This window comes from Terrapene carolina, unplaced genomic scaffold (genome assembly GCF_002925995.2).
Source record: "Terrapene carolina triunguis isolate 2854851 unplaced genomic scaffold, T_m_triunguis-2.0 Scaffold211, whole genome shotgun sequence".
In the NCBI taxonomy this organism is placed as follows: Eukaryota; Metazoa; Chordata; order Testudines; family Emydidae; genus Terrapene; species Terrapene triunguis.
The window spans coordinates 28180026-28200631 of record NW_020664562.1 but is presented as its reverse complement, the minus strand read 5'-3'; the positions used below and the strand labels follow the sequence as shown (position 1 = coordinate 28200631).

At 40.3% G+C, this 20606-nt stretch overlaps 1 protein-coding gene across 1 annotated transcript in view; it reads right to left on the bottom strand.

The window, feature by feature from the left end:
• The window catches only part of LOC113407362 (tubulin polyglutamylase TTLL7-like), a 79429-nt gene that overhangs the window by 33241 nt on the left and 25582 nt on the right, over positions 1-20606 (bottom strand). Inside the window, exons 9-13 of the mRNA XM_026655778.1 lie at positions 8473-8567; positions 7262-7409; positions 7101-7174; positions 2181-2316; positions 1146-1232 (exon numbers count right to left, since the gene is read on the bottom strand). Of these exons, the coding sequence (XP_026511563.1) occupies positions 1146-1232; positions 2181-2316; positions 7101-7174; positions 7262-7409; positions 8473-8567 (540 nt within the window). The remainder of the gene's footprint in view (positions 1-1145; positions 1233-2180; positions 2317-7100; positions 7175-7261; positions 7410-8472; positions 8568-20606) is intronic.

Here is a 20606-nt window from a genome sequence, read left to right as displayed (position 1 = left end):
GATCGGCCGAACCTGCGGACGGGGCAGGTAAACAAACCGGCCCGGCCCGCCAGGGGCTTTCCCTACACAAGCAGCATCCCAAGTTTGGGAAACACTGTACTACAAGATCAGGTCTATAGTTAGCACTGGTTTTTGTAAGGAAGTATAGTCCCAGATTTGTACATAAGGGTAATGTTCTGAAGAACAGAAAATGCTGTGAAGCTTTTCTATTCTTTTACATACACACAAATCCAGGTGAGTTCAAACACCTAAAATATGAGCTTTTCTAAACTGAGTTATGAGTTAGAAGGATTGCAGAATGTAGGCAAATAAATAATTTAGGCTTGATAATACAATAATTAATCTTTGCTGACTGGTGAGAAGATGAATTTAATGCAATGGGCTTCGTATGAACTGTGCACTATCAGCAGAAACTACACTAAAACTAATACATATTTCACTTAAAATTTGATTCTGGATATGAAACATCCTCTGTAGCAGGATGACACTTTTTGCAGTACATAAAGTCTCACACATAATAATAATCATAATTAATACTTTGAACTTCCAGAGTGCCTTTCATCCCATGACCTCAAAGTTCTTTAACGACATTAATAAATTAAGGCTCACAACACCCCTTTGAGATAGACTAAGGATATAAAGCAGTGGTGGGCAACCTGCAGCCCGTAGGCCAAACGTGGCCCGTCAAGGTAATCCACTGGCGGGCCGCCAGACAGTTTGTTTACATTTGCACAGCCACCCGCAGCTCCCAGTGGCCGTGGTTCGCCATTCCTGGCCAATGGGAGCTGCGGGAAGCAGCGGCCAGCATGTCCCTGGGAATTTAGTTGGGCAGATCGCAATTTCCTGGGCCCAGATCTTTGCCCCTGCTGCAACCCCAAAAAACCCTATACAAGAGAGCTCTGAGAAAGAAAATTCCCGCAAGAATCCCCACGTGTAGTTCTGCCTTTATAATTCTATTTGAAGTCGTGGTTTGCCCCCTCACAGATGGGCCAAGGAGCTCACCTCCAAATTTCTTGAGCTTAAGCTCCACAAGGCTGGAGAGGAACAATATACATGTACCTTGTATCCAACCCATCCACTGCTGCCTGCAGCTTGCCTAGCCTAATCATCTTTGGCACAAATTAATTTAAAAATCAGTCAAACACCTTGGGTCCTCGTTGCCTGGCGGATTTTCCCATCAGTTTTTCATCATCTAGTTCACATTGCTCCAGAAGATCCAAAATGTCTTCCTCCTGAAAATGTGAATATGTCTAGGATTAATGCAAAGCGATGTCATTACAAATGACAATTCAAAACATCCCACCTTTCCTCCAAAGGTAAAGTGGCAGCTTGGATTGAGATTTAAAAGTGGTTTTCTGATCAAATAATCACTAAACACCTGTGTGTGCATGAACGTGTATTCACATGCTTCCAAAGACTATTTTGATAAAATAATAACATCTTGATATTAAATTCTTTCCTCTGATGTAAGCCATTCCAGTGGAAATCAACGATACCTGCAAGAGTGCAAGCTGAATTTGACCCTTATAGTTTGTTAATAGCTATTTGTGCGAATGGTTGGACATAATCTTCTGTTAGACTGCTGGTTGATATGTTATTGAAAAGGTTATTTCCCCTAAGTTTGTAATAATTTCTCCAATTTGAACAATGACTTCTAAATCATGATAAATTAGCCACTTGAAGAATGGATATATTTGAAATGGCCATCTCTAGGAATTTCCCCTGAGCTAGGGGGATCCCTGAGGGCCATAGCTGGCTCTATGACAGCTGTTGTCCCACCCAGCTATAGTGGGCATCTCTGAGCAGGCTGGGACCATTACTGGGGGAGAAAGAAGGTAATTATCAGTAGGCAGAGTGGTCTTTATGGGGGTTTATGCCAGAGTTTAGTTTGGCCATGGGGAAGGCTGAGGATCAAGAAAATGGGAAAATGGCTTAAAGCCACTTGTCCTATCTCCACCCTGGGTCTTATGTCCAGTGCAGTTCAGCCAGACTCAGGAATTTGGCCAACAAGCTGCATGAAGAACAACAATAAAACTACAGAAAAATTGTAAAGTGTTGTTATTAATGACACATGAGCAAAGATGGAGCAAAGATGATTCAAACCTGATTCAAAACTTCATGCTGGGTCATGGAATTCCAAGATACATAACTTTAAAGCCAATACTTCTGCACACTAGTACCTTCATTCTTTTCAAAGGGTTATTCCGCTCCCGCTGAAGTGAAGCTGCTCTCCCAGCAAGGAACGTCTGGAAAGCAATGGCTAACAAACTCTCATATTTTTCAAGTAACAGCTTATCATCAGGAGGGTAAATTCGCCTACAATTAGAAAAAATGAAATGGAGACAAGAGTAAAACAAAGTTGAGCTACTGACCACACAAGGAATACAACTAAAGTAACTAATTCACAAAACTCGTTATGTAGGAGATTTATTTAGTCTGTAATTATTATTAAATGCATATTGTGAATAAGACTCTCTCACCTAACTTTAGCTCAGTGGACACATACATGCTTTAGCCAGCAACTGGCTGCTTTAAAAAAAAGAAAGAGAGAGAGACACACACACAGACAGTGCAGGTTCTTCTACAGAAATATCATGACTGAATCTTGGAATACTCACTGAAATTTCAACTTCAGATGTGATTGAGGCATGAAACATTAACAAAATACTGTATTCAGAGGCATGAAATATTTTGTTTTGGAAACAAAGCAATTCAAAAGGATTGAAAATCTTTCTGATTAACTACTATGCTTTTATGGGCCTGCTATAAATTAAATCTTAGAGATGTACTGCATTACCCCAGTAACCCTTTCAACATAATGGACAGGAACATTCACTATTAGAAAAACATTATCTAACAAAGATGCAGAGTGGCTCCGATTTTCCATTATAGCAGCTATGATCATTATTCTTTACAACTGTGGGTAGGAAGATTATGACAATGCAAAACTAGGACTGAGTGATTTATGCACATTTACAAAGAAACAATTGGCTCTGAAGAGAATCATCCCTAATCTACTTGTCAGGAAAAACTGAAGCATAGCCAGAGACTGTAAAACCTGGTGACTAATTTCTAACCTACATTAAGTGGGCAAATGGATTATAATCAGTCAGCATCATGTAACTGGTGTATTTTAGTAGGTCTCTAAGGGTATGTCTACACTTAATTGTAAACCCAGGCTCAGGTTCAGGTTCGAGACCAAGCCCCCTTGCTGTCCACACACAAGCCTTTCTGACTTGGGTAAGCAAGCACACAGGAGCAGGATGTGGGTCCAAGGCCAAGTCCCACTGTGACTCTGGTCCAAGCTGTCGTGGAAAGAATCACCCACGCAGTGATTTTAGTTCACAGACTCAGAGCCTGAGGCCTTTATTGCAATACATACCAGTGCGCACTGGGGTGAGGTCCGAAGACCAACACCCCGAGCCCCACACGCAGGCGGGCTTTTATTCCATTAAACCACAAGCAAGGTACAAACAATACGTCATGAGTTGAGAAATTAGAGACCAATTATAAGTAGGACATGGGGTGAACACGAGCTCGGGAGCAAATCATAGGCCGGGGATGGGGTGAACACGCGCCGGTCACGAGCTAGGGTGTTGGGGTTGGGGTCACTCTTCCCTCCTCCCCTCGCCTACTTTCTTAATTTCCGAGGAGTGGGCGTTCGGTGGTTTTCCGCAGGGGTGGTGCTCGGCCCTAGCTTGGGTACATTTCTTAAGACTTGGTATATGTCATTTTCCGGGGGGATTGTGACAAGGGCTAAGGGGGGCTTTTCAGGAGATGCTTAAAGGGGAACTATTATAGGTTATTTGCAGATAGCTACAACTGCAAGAGTGATTAGCTCTTTGCAAAAGCAATTTCTTAATGTATTTCATAAACTTGCGGTTAATATATTTTGTGTTTCTTTCCTTCCTCTCTTTCCTTCCTCTGTGACTACTTTTGTCTGGGTTTTGGCAGAAAATTGATTTGAGCAGTATTGTTTAGGCTTTTAGGCCTTCTCTACTCTGCACAAAGGTCACCATCATGACAACCTTCTGTTGGAGGTGTTTTGGGGCCTGTAGGCCCAGAACTTTCGCTATCGGAAAGAAGGCCCCCCTGTTCTGTTCCTCCACAAACTCCTGTCATTCTGAAGTGTGGACGCAGCGCAAGCCATAGATCCAAGTTAGAAGATTTGCATAGTACAGTGTGAATGCATTAGCATAGTTGAGAGATTCAGTTCCAGCAACTGTAAGCCTGGGTTTACAATGCAGTGTGCATGCTCAAGCGTAGCTTGGAAACACAAACTCCACTAGTGCAGGTCCCACAAATGGAGGTTTACAGTGCAGTGTAGACATACACTAAGTCTTGTGAATTTTGTAAAAGGATCGCTCCCCTTTTGCCTGCTCACAATGTTTGGCTCCTTGAAAAACTACCTCTTGCAGTGACCTTCACTCAGATGGGGAAGAGTGGTCATGCTCTCACTAGACTTAATTAATATAATCCAGGCATCTGCCAGAGAAGATTGCTGAAGAGCAATCTGTAGCACTCCCTTATCTAGTGGTTGGACAAATGGTCTTCTTTCCCAGCTGTATGTGAAAAAACCTTTGGTTTTCAGTTTTCATAGAATCGCATTAGTCTAGATTCACACATATTGGTTTAAAATAAACATAGTAGCTTTGGTTCAGATATACTCTTGTACAGTTTCCCTTTGCATGCTATGGTGAACATTCAGTGATCTCAGACCAATGGAAAATTCTCCACTGGTCTAAAACAAATTAAAACCTAGCATAATTCATAACCATGCAGCAGCTATATTTTTTGTGTGTATTACAGACAAGACTGTGTCAATGGAGAAATTAGGAGCAACCATAGAAGTTCCACAGAGAGCAAGGGAGAATTAGAGAGGGCCAGGGTGCCCTTAGTGGGGGCCAGAAGTGCATCAGAGAAGGCAAGGGAAATAGCTAGTAGAAACTTCCCCACTCTGTCACAAACGTTAACTTCATTTTTCTTAAAGGATCTCCAAAGCGTTAAGAGGACTGTGAGGGAGAGTGAATATAAGGTTTGAAGACTTATTTCATGAAAAAGGCACCCTGAGCCAGTACGAATCTGTTGGTAAATTTTTTCCCATTAACAAACAAACAAACAAACAAAAAAAAAGCATTGAGACTATATTCTAATGCATAGATACTGGCATGCACAAAACCTCAGATAATTGATTTCTGGAAAATCACTTCTATAATAAATTTGAATTTCAAATCAATATCTTCTTCAGTAAAAATGATGGAGTTGATCCTAAAATCAGTGAGAGTTATAATTGCCTAATAGATGCTCTGTACTTCTCGGGATACTGCCTTATATTTATACATTGAGAAGATAGTGGGCCACATTCTGCTCTCAATTATACAGGTATTATATGACGCCAATAGTGTTACTGTGCATTTAGATCAGTGAAAATGAAGAATCTGGTCCAAAGTTCTTTCTATTTCAGTGCAAGACAAAGGCAGAAGAAAATATGCCTGACTAATATAAAGAGACCATTCGTTCACAAAACAATTACACTTAAAGGTTTAAAACACGTCTGTCAATTGCATTTATTTATTGTTCTTTACACATATAAACAGACTATTAACTGTAAGGTCAAAGGAACAGTCTATTGTGATTGGAAATGCTCCTCTGCTTAAATATAAATAATTTACACATGTTCAGCTAATGAGAAGGTTCATTCAGCAATCTAGTCCCTCTGTTTCAGGTTTTGCTTTAAAGGGACAAATACTGGTCCAATTGAAGTCAGTGGGAGTTATGCAATTGAAGTGAACAGGAACAGGATTTAGCCCTAAGTACAGACCTGTTGGTCTCAGTGCAGAGCAGGCCAGAGCTCCTTGGTAGCAATCAATTTTTTTTAAAGGGGGGAAAAAAGTGGTGTTTCTGCTGATTTAAAAGAGGCCTAACAATAATTTCATTGGAGGGATAGGCATTATAATTCAATACGAGGAAAATATACTCCACTGCAAAGGGCCCACATGAAACCTATACACTCCTTAAGCCCCTCAAATTCAGCAAGGTACTTAAGCACATGCCTACCTTTAAACATGAGTAGTCCCACTGAAGTCAATGGGACTACTCATGTGCTTGGAGTTAGGCACATGCTTAAGTACCTTGCTGAATCGACACCTGAAGATATAGAACCTGACCCAAAACCTGCTGAAGTCAATGGAAAGACTCCCATTCACAGAATCAGGTCTGAAGTCAGTGCAGACATACAAGTTTCTTGTGGTTCTCATTTAAAACACTAATGTCATGCCATGCAACAATAGTAATGGATTGTTCATCTTTCCATATTGTAAGGGAGCTTTTTTTTAAATCTAGATTTTTTTCATTAACATTTTAAAACAATTATTTACTTGTATCTTAAAAGTACAGAGTCAGATCCACTTATACAGAGGTGGCATAATGCTCACATACGTACTCCCTCAGTCCTGGAGTTGATGTTAAAAACAGCCTTTATTCCTTAGGATGTTACTTTCAAATATAATATTTACCATAGATACTTACGATAGAATAAAATTGTTGCCTACTTAAATTTTGTCTTTTCAAGTATTTAATCAACACAGTGTGCTTTGTCTAGAACATAACAAAATCTACATACTATTAAGTAGTGGGACCTTTGCTCCATTAAAATTGTTGTTTGTTATTTTCAAAGGAAAAATACCTAAAGACATACCATAGATAGGCCTCATCATTATCACCCCCTTTCTGCCTCCAATTTGCTAGCAATAGGAGTGTTGCCTGGCTGCAGGAACAGGCCCTTTATCTGCAGCCATGCTTCTCAGTGCACTCAACATTTAAGTCCAAGTCTTTCAAGTAATTATGCTGGTGCCTATAGACCATATAACGGATGCCTTATAAACGCCAGATGCAAACACAGACCTTGGATTAGAAGTCCTATTACCTGGGAAAAGACAGCATCTGGTGAACATCAATACTTAAAATAAATTCCTGTAAATAATTTTTCTGCAGAAAATCTATCATTGCCTCACAATACCTATTTCCATTATTCTTAAATAAATCATTCAATTCTGGACTGATTCATCCCACTCAAGCAGGAAGAGGGAGGGCACAGTTACCTGTAGTTCCCCATGTGTCTGTTTTCATGCTCTTCTTTGGAAATCTGTTTACGAACTTGCACAAGTCTTTCTTTCTAGAAATCAAGTAAGAAAGAATTAAAACTGATTGAGTACAAGCCTTAGAAGGGAAGGAGGAGTAGCTTTGTAAAATTCCTTTATACCAGTTCTTCTCTTCTCCTCTCTAGCGTGTGGCGCTGTTTTTCCCAGTCAGAGGATCCTGGTGACAGTCTTTTCATTGAGCCTTGACCATAAAGTCTCTTTTGAGCCTCAGCTTTTTGTTGGGCTAAGTTTCTCCTTTTATCACTTGTCCTAAAATAGAGATTACATTCAAATATGACTCAATTAATCCGGAAAGCAATAGCTTTTAATCAGGATTAGGAGATGACTACATTACATTGTTATAAACATAGCTGAATTCTTAGTTTTTTATAATGAAATCTTTTGTACATATTTATCTGGCACAGTAACAGGATCTGGTCCCAACATGCAATCAGACCTGCACAGGTGCAGAACCCCCAGTAATTTTAATGGGACTCCATGTAGGCAGACCTCTATAACTGTGCACAATCCCACTGAAATCAATGGGGTTCTGCACAGGCACAGGAGTCTGTCCTCACAGTTCCAATTCCAGGACTAGGGTCTAATGTATTAAACCTCTGTGTAGAGGTTGTCACTCCATACCCTCTTACAACACATGTGAGCTGAGAGGTACTTTCACTGTAAAAGAAACCCCCCGTTTTTTCCTATCAAACACACTATGCTGTAGATCTTATAGAAAAGAGAAAAAATAAATACTGCTTAAGAATGAATTCTTATAGTATCAATTGTTGTGGCTGTGATAACTCTATGCTTTTTAGTACAGTACTGTACTGATTTTGTGCTACCACCCAATGTGCAACCTTGATCTTAATTTACAGTAATTATTTTCCATTAGGTTTACAACTGAAAACTGCACCATTTCCTCCAGTTTACCCCCGCCTCTGTGTTCTGGTGTTAGTAGAAATGGATTGCAGTTGTGAATGCTAGTGCCATCAGATCAAACTACCAAAGTGACAGTGAATCCATGCCAGCACTTACCATCCACACTCTGAGACCTGAGTGAAAAATTATTAAAACAAGAATCAGGAATGGTAATCAATACTTTTTTTTTTTTGTAATGCACACTAATGAGGAGTAAAGTTGAAGCTGAGTCATGTACACATAGTAAAACTGGTAAATAAGAAAACTTTGCCATTCACACAATTTAAGACTGGTAACAAATTTTCCATACTGCACATATCCCATGATTTTCCCACATTCAATAGGAAAAAAGGGCAGTAAACGTCGCGCTCCTATAAAAAAAGTTAGGGTGAGGATTAAAATGCAAGTTTACCTTATATTGAGAAGCTTTAGTGCATTTAGTAGAACACCTTTTTTTACATCATAGTCTATTTTTTGGTCAGTTCCAAAGCTTGGTGCTCGATTAATCTGAAAAATTGAAACACAGAAAATACAAGAATGTTTAACTTCAGTGTATGAAATATACACACATTTTTCATAAAGACTTCTTTTAAAATCTACTGACATGAAAATAATTAGATTAATAAAATAAATGTTAGGAAGCTAATGTCATGAAAACTGAAAGAGAAAACATTTAAAACAAAGTTATCATTATACAGGAATTAAAAGAAAAACCATGAAAAGTCATTAAAAACATGGTGGGAGAAGTTTAGCTACTTTCTTCGTGGAAGGACTCCCATCCAAGGATTTACCAGGCTCATTCTTTCTTAGATAGTCTGATAGATTCGCCTCCTCTGGCAGCATGCGGGCCAAAGATTTTTTGTTGTTCTGTGCCCTGATAGTACGAACACTTACACACATGCTTAACTTTAAGCATGTGGGTAGTCCATGCTTAAAATCAATCATGTAAATAAACGTTGAAAGAAGTGGAGCATTTAATCAATGGGCCTCTGGGGGCAAGAACTCAAACCCAACTCTCATATATCATATTACAGAAAACTGTCACTCGACAGGGCAGATGCATTTTAAATAAGATTTTATGTATGTAAATATTTAAAGTAAAACTACATTGATTAGATATGTTTGGATAAGTTAAAGGTAAACACCAGGCAGTTTTATTCATTTTTCCAATAAGTTAACTTCCTGGCTTTTATGTACACTGCATGCCCAGATACCAGTGAAATTGTAGTTAGATTTTGGGACTTTTGAAATGCTATTTTGGCCCAAATTTTTAAGTCATGATTGCATGCACCCATAGTACATAGAAATAGCCAGAGCCCATGAGCCCACCCACACACAGGATTGCACATGTGCAAATAGGGAACATGGCATGCAGAAGTTCATGCTGATTTTTGAAATTGTGGGCCTTCAAATATCCCTGTATTGTTAACTCTTTAGATTACAGCTGCAGCATTAACAGCAGCATTCCTGCAGAGAACGTGAGAAGTAATTACAGCACATTGTACTGTTTTCATATCTTATATCCTGTCATTTTACTTGAATAATGTAATACAAGTGAATAATATAGTTACACGGGAAATATATTTAATATGCTAATATAGATTAACAGACATTATTATAAAAATGATCTGTGCTACAGGTCTGTCGCATCTTACGCGCATTTAACATGCACGATTTCAACTTTAGGCGGTCGGCAAAAACAAACAAAAAAGAGAAAAATAACAATTTTAATACTATACCTGTAGTGCGGGCGATTTCGCCCGCCATTGAACTCAATGGAATTTTGGCTATACGCGGTTTTCGCTTTACACGCTAACCGTGGAACGGAACCCCCGCGTAAGATGAGACAGACCTGTATGTATCTAAGATAGAAAGGAAAATTCAATTACACTGAAAACTAACTCGATTTTAAAGACCTTTTATTTCTTACAAAGTGGTGATATGGAAGAAAAAGGTTTGCAGCAAACCTGAACAAACATAACCATGTTAGTTGTGTTTTATGAAGGAAGAAGGTGGTTTTGTTATAATAAAACACACAGTGTACAAAACGCTACACTAAGATTTCTGTGGGTATGTGTACACAGCATTTTGGACTGAGACTCCCAGCCCAGGACAAGAGATGTGGGCTAGTGGGGCTCGCACTAGCACTCAAAAAATAGCTGTAAAGACCGCGCTTAGCGAGGGGATGGAAAATGGCTTCTTTGACTTTTTCTAACCACTGAATAGATATTCAGAAGCATTCAACAACCCAAGAAGACTCCAAAATTAAGAGACACAAGGTCAAAAGCCAAAAGACCAACTACTTGAGAAGTGCACTAGTCAGTTTGAAATGCACTGCTTAAAGTACAGTATCTTAATGCTACTATGAAATGTTGTATGGCGGCGAAACATGGGCACTGACGAAGATAGAGGAGCAACAACTGCTTGTCACAGAGAGGGCGATGGAAAGAAGAATTCTGGGGATTTCAATCCGCCACTGAGTCCCCAGTGAAGTGATCAGACAGCAGAGTGGAGTGTGAGATGTCATTGAAAGCAGGTACAGTAAAATGCTATGGGCCGGGCATTTATCTAGGCTCACTGACAATTGATGGACTGCAGCTATCATGAGTGGTACCCACGAGAACTGAAATGACCACTCGGCCGACCTTCAAAGAGATGGGAAGATTTTATTGTGAAAAGGCCTGGCCGCACGTGGAGAAGGAAGGCCAGGATAAGAGAAGGATGGAAGACGTGTTGTGATCTGCGCAATCTATACGAAGGCTGAAGGACCGAGCTTTCAAGGTGATCAAGGTGATGATTAAATTCATTTTAACAAAAAGGAAACTTGAGACCTATTTACTGTAGTAAAGTTTTTTTTATTATAGATACACACACGATGGCTCAGACACAAATGACCGCTAACAAAAAGCAATTGTATGCAGCATTCGAATAATGTTTTAGAAAGAAGCAGTAAAGATGATCTGCAAAACCTTTTAGTTAAAGATTCACATTAAGTGACAGAAGATTAGTACAGACTTCATAATTATAAACAGCTACATTTAAAAAAATAAAGATTGGAAAATCATTTCCTCCTTCATTTATGCACCAAGTCCCGAATTCAGGCCAAGGATTCTGGGTTTCCAATACAAAGCTGATGCCATCTCAAATGCCTGCTGTACTGCCTGCATTAGGGGTTTGAGATGTCAAGGAAACACTTAATTCTAATCCCCTGATTTAGTAGGAAAACGAAGAAGGAAATGATTTTTTTTGTATTATTCATTTTATCAGCTTAAAGTTGGATACCTATTCTGTTACTGATCTAGGATATTGCACATATTTCTTTTCATAAGCTTTGTTACTTTATGTATTTAAGATGCAAGAGGCCTGCTATCTGTAAACTGTAAACAGACAGTTCAAATCTGTGGCTAAGTGCTGCCACCAGACTTCAAAGGCAGGATGCCACGTTCTTCCTCCAGCCTGGCCACTACACTCAGCACCACTTTGCTGATGGCTGGGCTTCTTCTCGAGTTTTACTCCAGAAACTAATTTGGAAGCAGCTCTCAATTTAGCTTCTACATGTGAATGTAATATTTCAGAGGCCCTGCTGTTTGCCTTGTGCTGTTGGGCACACAGAGGAGGAAAGGAGTGGAAACAGGAGTCTGAGGCTTGTTTTACACTAGTAACTTTTGTCAATATAAGTACGTTGCTCAGGGGTGTGGAAAATCCACACCCTTGAGCAATGTAGTCATACCAAACTAATCCCCAGTGTAAACAGCTATGTTTATGGAAGGACTTCTCCCATTGCCATAGCTACCGCTTCTCAGGGTGGTGGAGCACCTACACCAATGGGATAAGCTCTCCCATTGGCATAGATAGTGTCTTTACTAAGCACTACAGCCGCACGGTAAGTACAGACAAGCCCTGAGGAAGAAACCTCCCTGTTTAAGTAGTCTTTAAGCCTCTAACAATGCATTAACAGGCCTTTAGAACCCATGACAATACCTTTTCCAGGCTCCATCCAATGGCTGCCAAGAAAGAACTAATACCCTATTACCTAAATGGAATATGACCACTAGTGTCTTTCTTCAAGGCAGAGATTGCCAGGGAACCTAACCAGAGAGTGAAGTGGCTGAGCTCAGTTGGAATGAATTCTTCACCAATAGGGAACTAGAGAAAGAGTTTGACAGACTCTGCATTTGGATGGATATATGAGCCATTTGGCCACAAAAGCCCTTTTGGCCTACTTTGAACAAACTCTCTAACTAAAACTTTTAAACTGTTTTTCCTTCACCTTTCTTCCACCTGCCTAATCTGCCCTGGTATCTGCTTCTATTAGCACTTTTCTTGGTGGGTCATTTATACAATAAACGTTTTGGTGCTAATTTATAAATGGATTCATCCCACGAAGATACTAGCCATGTCATACTCCAGATTACCTGGGGCAGACCATCACCAAAACAGATTTGAACAATCAACATCCAAGCTAGTTTATAGTCATTAAGCATATGGGGTAACACAGAGAAGAGAAAAACTGCTGGGTAAATAATAGATGTGTACAAACACATTATTGCTGACAAGAGTCCAGTATGTTGAGACATTTTGTAGATTATATTTTTATAATCTCACAATCCTATCTGCTGAAGAATTTGTTTAATACTAATGATTCTTTAGTTACTCTGATTTTTAAACAGTTACTGAACTTATTTCAGAATTGTCAGTGTGAGTTTGTAATTTCTCCAGTTGAAGTCCTCAAACTTTGTTTCTAAAATTAAAAGTTGCACAAATGTTGTGCATACATTTGCACAAGACAGGCGTACACAGTTAGATTGCAGTTTTATTGTCATGCATATTACATAATTGTATACTTGTCAAATTTGAAAGAATGGCACAATTGCCAAATCTGTAATTCTTAATATAAATAGCTATAAACTTGTATAGCTACTTATGCTATCTAAAGATCTCATCTGTTTTCATTTGCAAGGGGATCTGATTTTATAAGATGAAAGGAATGGTTTTTAACCTCTGGCTAATGCATAAGACACTAATTGTCTAGAAGTCAATAAGTCAAATGAAACCACATCACCCACAAAACCAAAACACTGGGGGTTAGGATTTAGCAACTGTCATGTTATCTGATTAAAATATCCCACATATATCATTGTTGCTACCACTGTTATACAACTGCAACAAATCTTGTACAAAGTATGTCAAATAAGGTGTCTATGGAAAGGTTATGATTTGCCAAATATGATTATGCTAATTTGTATGCATGTATCATTTTTGTATCTGACGTTATGAATATTAACTATGTACCTGTATTTCAAATGTTTGCTCCTGTGGTAACACCCACCAGGTACTTAGCCTGCACACCTTGAAGCGACTATTCAAGTTAAATGGCCCATCAAGGAACACTTAACTCACATCCGATATGCATCCGAAGAAGTGGGCTGTAGCCCATGAAAGCTTATGCTCTAATAAATTTGTTAGTCTCTAAGGTGCCACAAGTACTCCTGTTCTTTTTGCGGATACAGACTAACACGGCTGCTACTCTGAAACTTAACTCACAATGGACCATGGAAGACGCCCATCCACACCTGATGGACTTTCATGTGAACATTCTGTCTAGAGTACGGGTAATGGCCTCTGCTATGACTAAGCAAAGCATGTATGGCCATGTGACTTGCCCACATGACTCCAAATCCCATCTTGTTGCCTGTAATTTTCCACAAACTAGAACAATGGGTTTCCCTTCACTTGGCAGAAGCTATAAAAGGCCCTGGAAGAATCTGCATTTTGCCTCTTTCTTGCTCAAACCTCTGGACTATGAACTTGTACTACTGGGAGCATTCTAATCAAGGGACTGAAGACCTTCCAATGATTTGGAAGCAACCAGAGACTTAACAAGCCAGCAGTTTATTCCATCACTGTTACAAGCCTGATCCAACACATTTGCAATTGTTGTATGTATTTGATTCCTTTAACCAGTTTTAACTCTCATTTTTCTTTTTCTTTCTTTCTCTCTCTTTTGTATAAATAAACCTTTAGGTGTTAGATACTAAAGGATTGGCAACATATTGACCTGGGTATGTGGCTGGTCCTTTGAGATCAGAAGAACCCTTTTGTTTGATTAAATTGGTTTTAAATAACCATTCATTATTAAGTCTAGTGTCTGGTTGTTGAATCCAAGACTGGAATACCTAAGGAGGCTGCATTTCTGACTTCTTCTTAGCTAGTGTGGTAAGACAGAAGTTTACTTTTGTTGCTGGTTTGGTATTTCTCATGGAAGAATAACCACTAGTTTTTTGTTGTTGTTGTTGGTTTGGGGGGGGGGGGGGTCCTGCCCTTTTCCCCAGCAGCTTGTCCTGAATTTGGCACTCTCACTTATGACCCACGGAGGCATGGTGACAGCATCCTTGTCAAAAGATTCAACAGCAAACTCCTGCTCTCCTCTTCCTGGAGCCCATTATTGTGGAGCTGATGGAGGATCAAAACATGCAGCTCTCACAATGCTGAAGTCAATGATGTCTCTTAGGGGAAAGCCCTATAGACCGGATATATCTACATCCCATTTTGGAGTGAGTGGGAGCAGGCCTCCCAGCCCCGGTTGCCAGACTTGGGGTAGCAGGCCTGACTTAGAGCTCTAAAACTAGCTGCGTAGACAGCACTTTGAAATTGAGGCTCAGGCCAAAGGGGCAACAGTAATTCTAAATTAAAATAAAATAAAAAAAAAACCCAAACATTCATCATATAATTGAAATGCAGACACTTCTCAGGCTGTTTCCTGAGGATTAACTGAGTGATGGATTATAGTGGCCCGCTGCATTCACCTAGCTAGTCATTAATGCTCATGCTTTGTGCCTATATTACCATTGCTTCATTAACTATTATGGAGGTGCTAGGCACAACATCAGAGGTAAGTTTGCATTGAAAAGGACAGTTATAATGTGGACTTTCTTCCATGAATTTTAAAAGGAAAACAGAATATTTCTTTCCCAAACTCACACCTCTTACCAAAGGGTTCCTGATGAGATTGAGAAAACATTAAATGGATCAAGAAAAATTAAATGGCTGAGCCATTACAAACATTGAATCTATCTCCCCATGTAAGTACTCTCACACTTCTTATCAAATGGTCTGTACTGGGCTATTTTGATTATCACTTCAAAAGTTTTTTCTCTTACTTAATTGGCCTCTCAGAGTTGGTAAGACAACTCCCACCTTTTCATGCTCTCTGTATGTGTATATATATATCTCCTCAATATATGTTCCATTCTATGCATCCGAAGAAGTGGGCTGTAGCCCACGAAAGCTTATGCTCAAATAAATTTGATAGTCTCTAAGGTGCCACAAGTACTCCTGTTCTTTTTGCAGATACAGACTAACATGGCTGCTACTCTGAAACCTGTTAAATGGATCAGTGAATATTTTAATTTAGACACACTTAAAAATTGCTCATTTTTCAGATTTCATACTGGTTTTACAATAATTTCCTGGGGTGGGTGGGGGAGGGTTTAAAGTCCCTCTAGCTGAACACTGATGAAGTTTACAAACCTCAAAATTCTCATATTTAGAGACTTATTGATAACAGGCTGGTGATAAAATATATTTTATACTATTCAGTAATCATTCCTTATTATTCAGCATAACTGTTCTTACTTTGATCAAGAGAAACCCTTTATGGGTGGAAAATACATTTACTACCATGAGCCAGTGGAGTATGCATTTTATAGAACCGGGACAAGATTCTGCAGCAGGGCCCTATGCTGTCAGGCTCCTGGCAGGAGCCCCACTATTTTTGCATATAAATGTGAGTTTTTCACCTTAATAGCAATGACTTACAACTGTAAAAAAAGTTCAGATTTGACAGTACTTTAAGATTTTTTTGGGGGGGTATCCATATGTTCAATGTCTTAACTCTGCATTTATGCTCCAAAAGAGCCACGTCAGTTTCCAGCACAAATAATGCATTACCCTGGGGCTAAGATTGTTTAAGTCCATTCCTCAATAACAGAACACATTAAAATACAGGAAATCCCAAGTTAAGGGTTTTCCATAAACTCTGTAAACCAATTATGTTCCTTACACAATATGTCAATTAACTATCTGTATTTTTTAAAAAGCATAAATAAGAAATGAAAACCCGCAACAAATGCATTCTAAAGTTTAGGATTTCCTGTTTCGTTAGTACTCATTTTTCACAAATTGGATGGAATTTACTCCAAGTTAATGCATTTTTGTGTTGGAATATGAAGCTGGGGTTCCTTTGATATCACAAACTACAGAAGCCACAGGGAAGTACAGCTTTCTGTTAATATTTTTGCTGAACATGCCGGAGTATGTTATATATGCCCACTGCACAATTCTGCTGGGACTGTACTAGTTTTTCTGGGCTAACACAGAGTACTTTGCATCACAGACCTCTCTCATACAGCAACAAGGTCTCAGCATCCATGTTTATTCACTTTCAGTGGCTGGCCTCAGTATCACAGAATCCCACTGGCAATGTCTGCAGTGCTCCTTCTAAGAGCTGAAGAGGAGAGAAGCAAAGCAACAGCCTAATTACCTCTCTTCCCTCCTCTGGGACCAATTTCTAAGGCACCTTCCCATGAGTTCTCTCTCTCTCCTACAGCACCCCAGAAGCGCTGCACAGGAGCAATGAGAGCCTGGTCCTGCCCATCTTCTCAGAGGAGCAGCACAAGGGAGGAAGAACCAACAGGCAACAGTAAACAGCCTAGTCCTGTTCGGGGTGTTGGCCGTGCTGCTGTGTGCGAAGGGCTAGGTGAGGGGACAACACACCGCTCTTCTACTGGCCCACTCACCCTGACATGGTAGGAAATCTTGCTGGCCTGTGCTTCAGTGAAGAGCAAACCCAACCATCCATTTCACTGTGTAATTGCAACATGCTGAAGTACGGATTGGTATGGTTCTCTGCATGTATATTTTAAAACATGCTTTCTTGATTGCAGGAAATTGAATATTTTGAGGTTAATAATTATACTTTCAGAGGGAAGGAAGCCTTATGATCCCCCTTTAAAGTATTTCCTTAACGTAGCCATCTGCCCCCAGAAATGCTTGTGCCCTACTGTTACTTGCTAAGAAGTGCCACACACAACCTACAAACTGCTTTGTACCTTTAAATCTCCCTTAACTTCAGTGAAAGTTGAGCGCAATCTGCATATTGCAGGGAGCGGTGAAGTACCCTACAAGCTCACTCTTCAAATGCTCTTTCTCAAACATTGGAATGTAATATATGGCAACAGGCAAAGCTGATACACAGTTCTTGCCCAAAAAGGAACTTTCTTTCTAAATTATACTGGTATAGTAGTATCTATCAATATATCATGAAGTATATTGTAATATGTATCCTTCTCTGCAAAACACAGATCGGTTCAAATACAGAATCTGAAAAAGATGTTCCTGATTTTCATCCGCTAGGTGGCGCAATGTGGTTTGCTTTAAGGCAGTCTGAATGAGTCAGCACTCTTCCACATGCAATTTCTGTGAATTTTGCAAAGGTCAAATTAGTCAAGTTTAGGCAGGAGGCTGTGATTTCTGTTTATTTTTAGAATAATGAATGCTGGGAAGATATTCCTGACTAGACACTGGTGCTCAAGAATATTTCTAATAACTAATGGGAGATGAAATGGAGACAATTTTAGTGTATCGCTTAATTTGAGTCTTGTAGGTTTAAATATCACTTTTAAAGTTACATCAAAACAGTGCTCATGACTGAATTTATGTTTGTCTTCATGCAGACCTACCCAGAAATGAAGGCATATTTGTCTATTTTCATGGAAGTGAACCAACAGAGAAATAGCATGTTTTCTATTTTCATGAAACAGAACTAGACAAGCAGTGAATAAGGGGACGCAGAAAATCTGCATTCTATTCCTGGCTCTGCCACTGACCTGCTGTGTGACCCTGGACAAATCTCTTTCCCCTTATACCTTTTATCTGTCTTGTCTAACAGGGGTTCTCTAACTTCATTGCACCACGATCCCCTTCTGTCAAGGCTGTATCCCCACTTTGAACTTTAGGGTACAAATGTAGGGGCCTGCATGAAAACTTCTAAGCTTAACTACCAGCTTAGCTCTGGTCCCGCTGCCACCATTCTCACTGGATTCCCTCCCTGGGAAGCCTTGAGAAACCTCTCACCAATTCCCTGGTGAATACAGATCCAAACTCCTTGGATCTTAAAACAAGGAGAAATCAATCAGGTTCTTAAAAAGAAGGCTTTTAATTAAAGAAAAAGGTAAAAATCATCTCTGTAAAATCAGTATGGAAAATAGCTTTACAGGGTAATCAAACTTAAAGAGCTCAGAGGACCCCCCTCTGTCTTAGGTTCAAAGTACAGCAAACAAGGATAAACACTCTGGTAAAAGGTACATTTACAAGTTGAGAAAACAAAGTAAATCTAAGACGCCTTGCCTGGCTTTTACTTACAATTTTGAAATAAGAGAGACTTGTTTAGAAAGATGGGGAGAACCTGGATTGATGTCTGGTCCCTCTCAGTCCCAAGAGCGAACAACCCCTTAAACAAAGGACACAAAACAAAAGCCTTCCCCCCCCCCAAGATTTGAAAGTATCTTGTCCCCTTATTGGTCCTTAGGGTCAGGTGTCAGCCAGGTTACCCGAGCTTCTTAACCCTTTACAGGTAAAAGGATTTGGAGTCTCTGTACACAGGAGAGCTGTTACCCTTCCCTTTATAGTTATGACACCTTCTGACAACAAAAATTACTTCACGACTCCTGGAGGAGGGACCAAAGCCTGAGCTTGCCCGATCCCTACTGCCTCGGGTGGGGGGGCAAAGCTGAAGCTCAAGGGCTTCAGCCCCAGCAGGGGGCCTGTAATGTGAGCCACGCCGCCCAGGGCTGAAGCCCTCGGGCTTTGGCTTCAGCCCTGGACAGTGGGGCTTGGGCTTCAACCCCGGGCCCCAGCAAGTCTAAGCCAGCCCTGGCGACCCCACTCAAAGGGGGTCGTGACCCACAGTTTGAGAACTGCTGATTACACTGTAAGATCCTCAAAGCATTTAGGCACTAACACCCATTGACTTCAAAAGGAGTTCGGTGTCTAATACATTTGAAGATCTGGCCTAAGTTCTCAGGGGCTAGGAATGTCTCCCACTGTGTTTAGGAACAGTGCCTGGTGCAATGGGCACCCCAATATTGGTTGGGGCCTCCAAATGCAACTGTAATACAACTAAATAATAATCACAACCATACATGATATATGGTTAGGATATATTTCTGATTACACATTAGCTGTATCCTTTCTACCTTTTGTGTATCTCTCTACTGTAGATAATACTGCTTTTTTATTTTAAGAGTCAAGTGTATTTTATTATTTAAAAGAATTAAGTTAAGCAAAGTAGTTTTAATAAGTTTCTTGCTGGACCTTGCTGGACATACAGAGTGTATCTGTTACCAACTTTGTAGCCCCTTTTTTCTGGTGCAGCTGGCTTGGCTGCAGGGCAAACATGAATTGGACCCACTAGGGCAGCATAAGTGTAACTAAGGGCAAAATTTAAAGATGAGCCGGAAGATGACCCAGCTTATTCCGCCAACCCCAAGGATTAGTTGGCAGGGCTCACAATAAAAACCAAAAACGTCTATTCTTGTAAATTCAGCACATTGCATATGGAAACCATTGAGGCACAAAAAACTTGGATCCTCACCATGCCACTTCAGCCACTTTTCGGAAGAGAACTGCATGCTCTGTTCCTTATTTGAAATGAAGTTAATAAATAGCATGAGCTGAATTTAGCTCCCACAATTCAACTATTTGCCTTTCCAGAGCACCAAGGAGGAAACAAAGTGCATAAAAACAGTTACTAACCTGTTCTGTAACTTGTTCAAGGTGTGTTGCGCATATCCAGTCCACTTCAGGTGGGTGTGTGTGCCCAGTGTGTCATAGTTGGAGATTTTTCCCTTAGTGGTACCCATCAGGGCAGCACATCCTCCCTCAGCTACTCTCTCCTCCTGCATGGTGGTGTAAAGGGCAGGGCCACTCCAGACCCACCTCAGTTCCTTCTTACCCGACAGAGGGGAAGGAGGTTGGGTCACAGCATGGACATGTGCAACACAACTTGAACAACAGGTACAGAACAGGTTAGTAAGCATTTTTTTTTCTTCGAATGACTGCACAGTGTCACAGGGCTGTCCCTTTAAGGCTACCTGTGACAGACTATACTGAAGGGAATGAGCCAACCCAGGTCCACCTGGGGATAATTAACTGCTTAAGTAGATGGAAGACTGTTAATTAAGTAACAAATACCTCAGTCTAATAGGTCTAAAAGGTTGGAGAGCTCAGTTAAAGGAAAGCTCCTGAGGACAAGGGAAGCTCCAGAGGAGGGGAGCTCCTATGGAGCCTGAGCTAGGCAAAAGTTCTCTAGGGCAGGAGTCCTGGGAGAGACCCTGAACAAGTAGGGGGAAAACTGCAGAAGCTCCCTCGGCTGTGGAGCAGCCTGAGGCCTTACAGCAGAAGAAGCTACTGCTGGAACCCAGAAACGTTTACTTTGGGACTTTTGAGTTTTATCTGGCCTCTGAGGTAGGAGCCTTTAAACTCCTG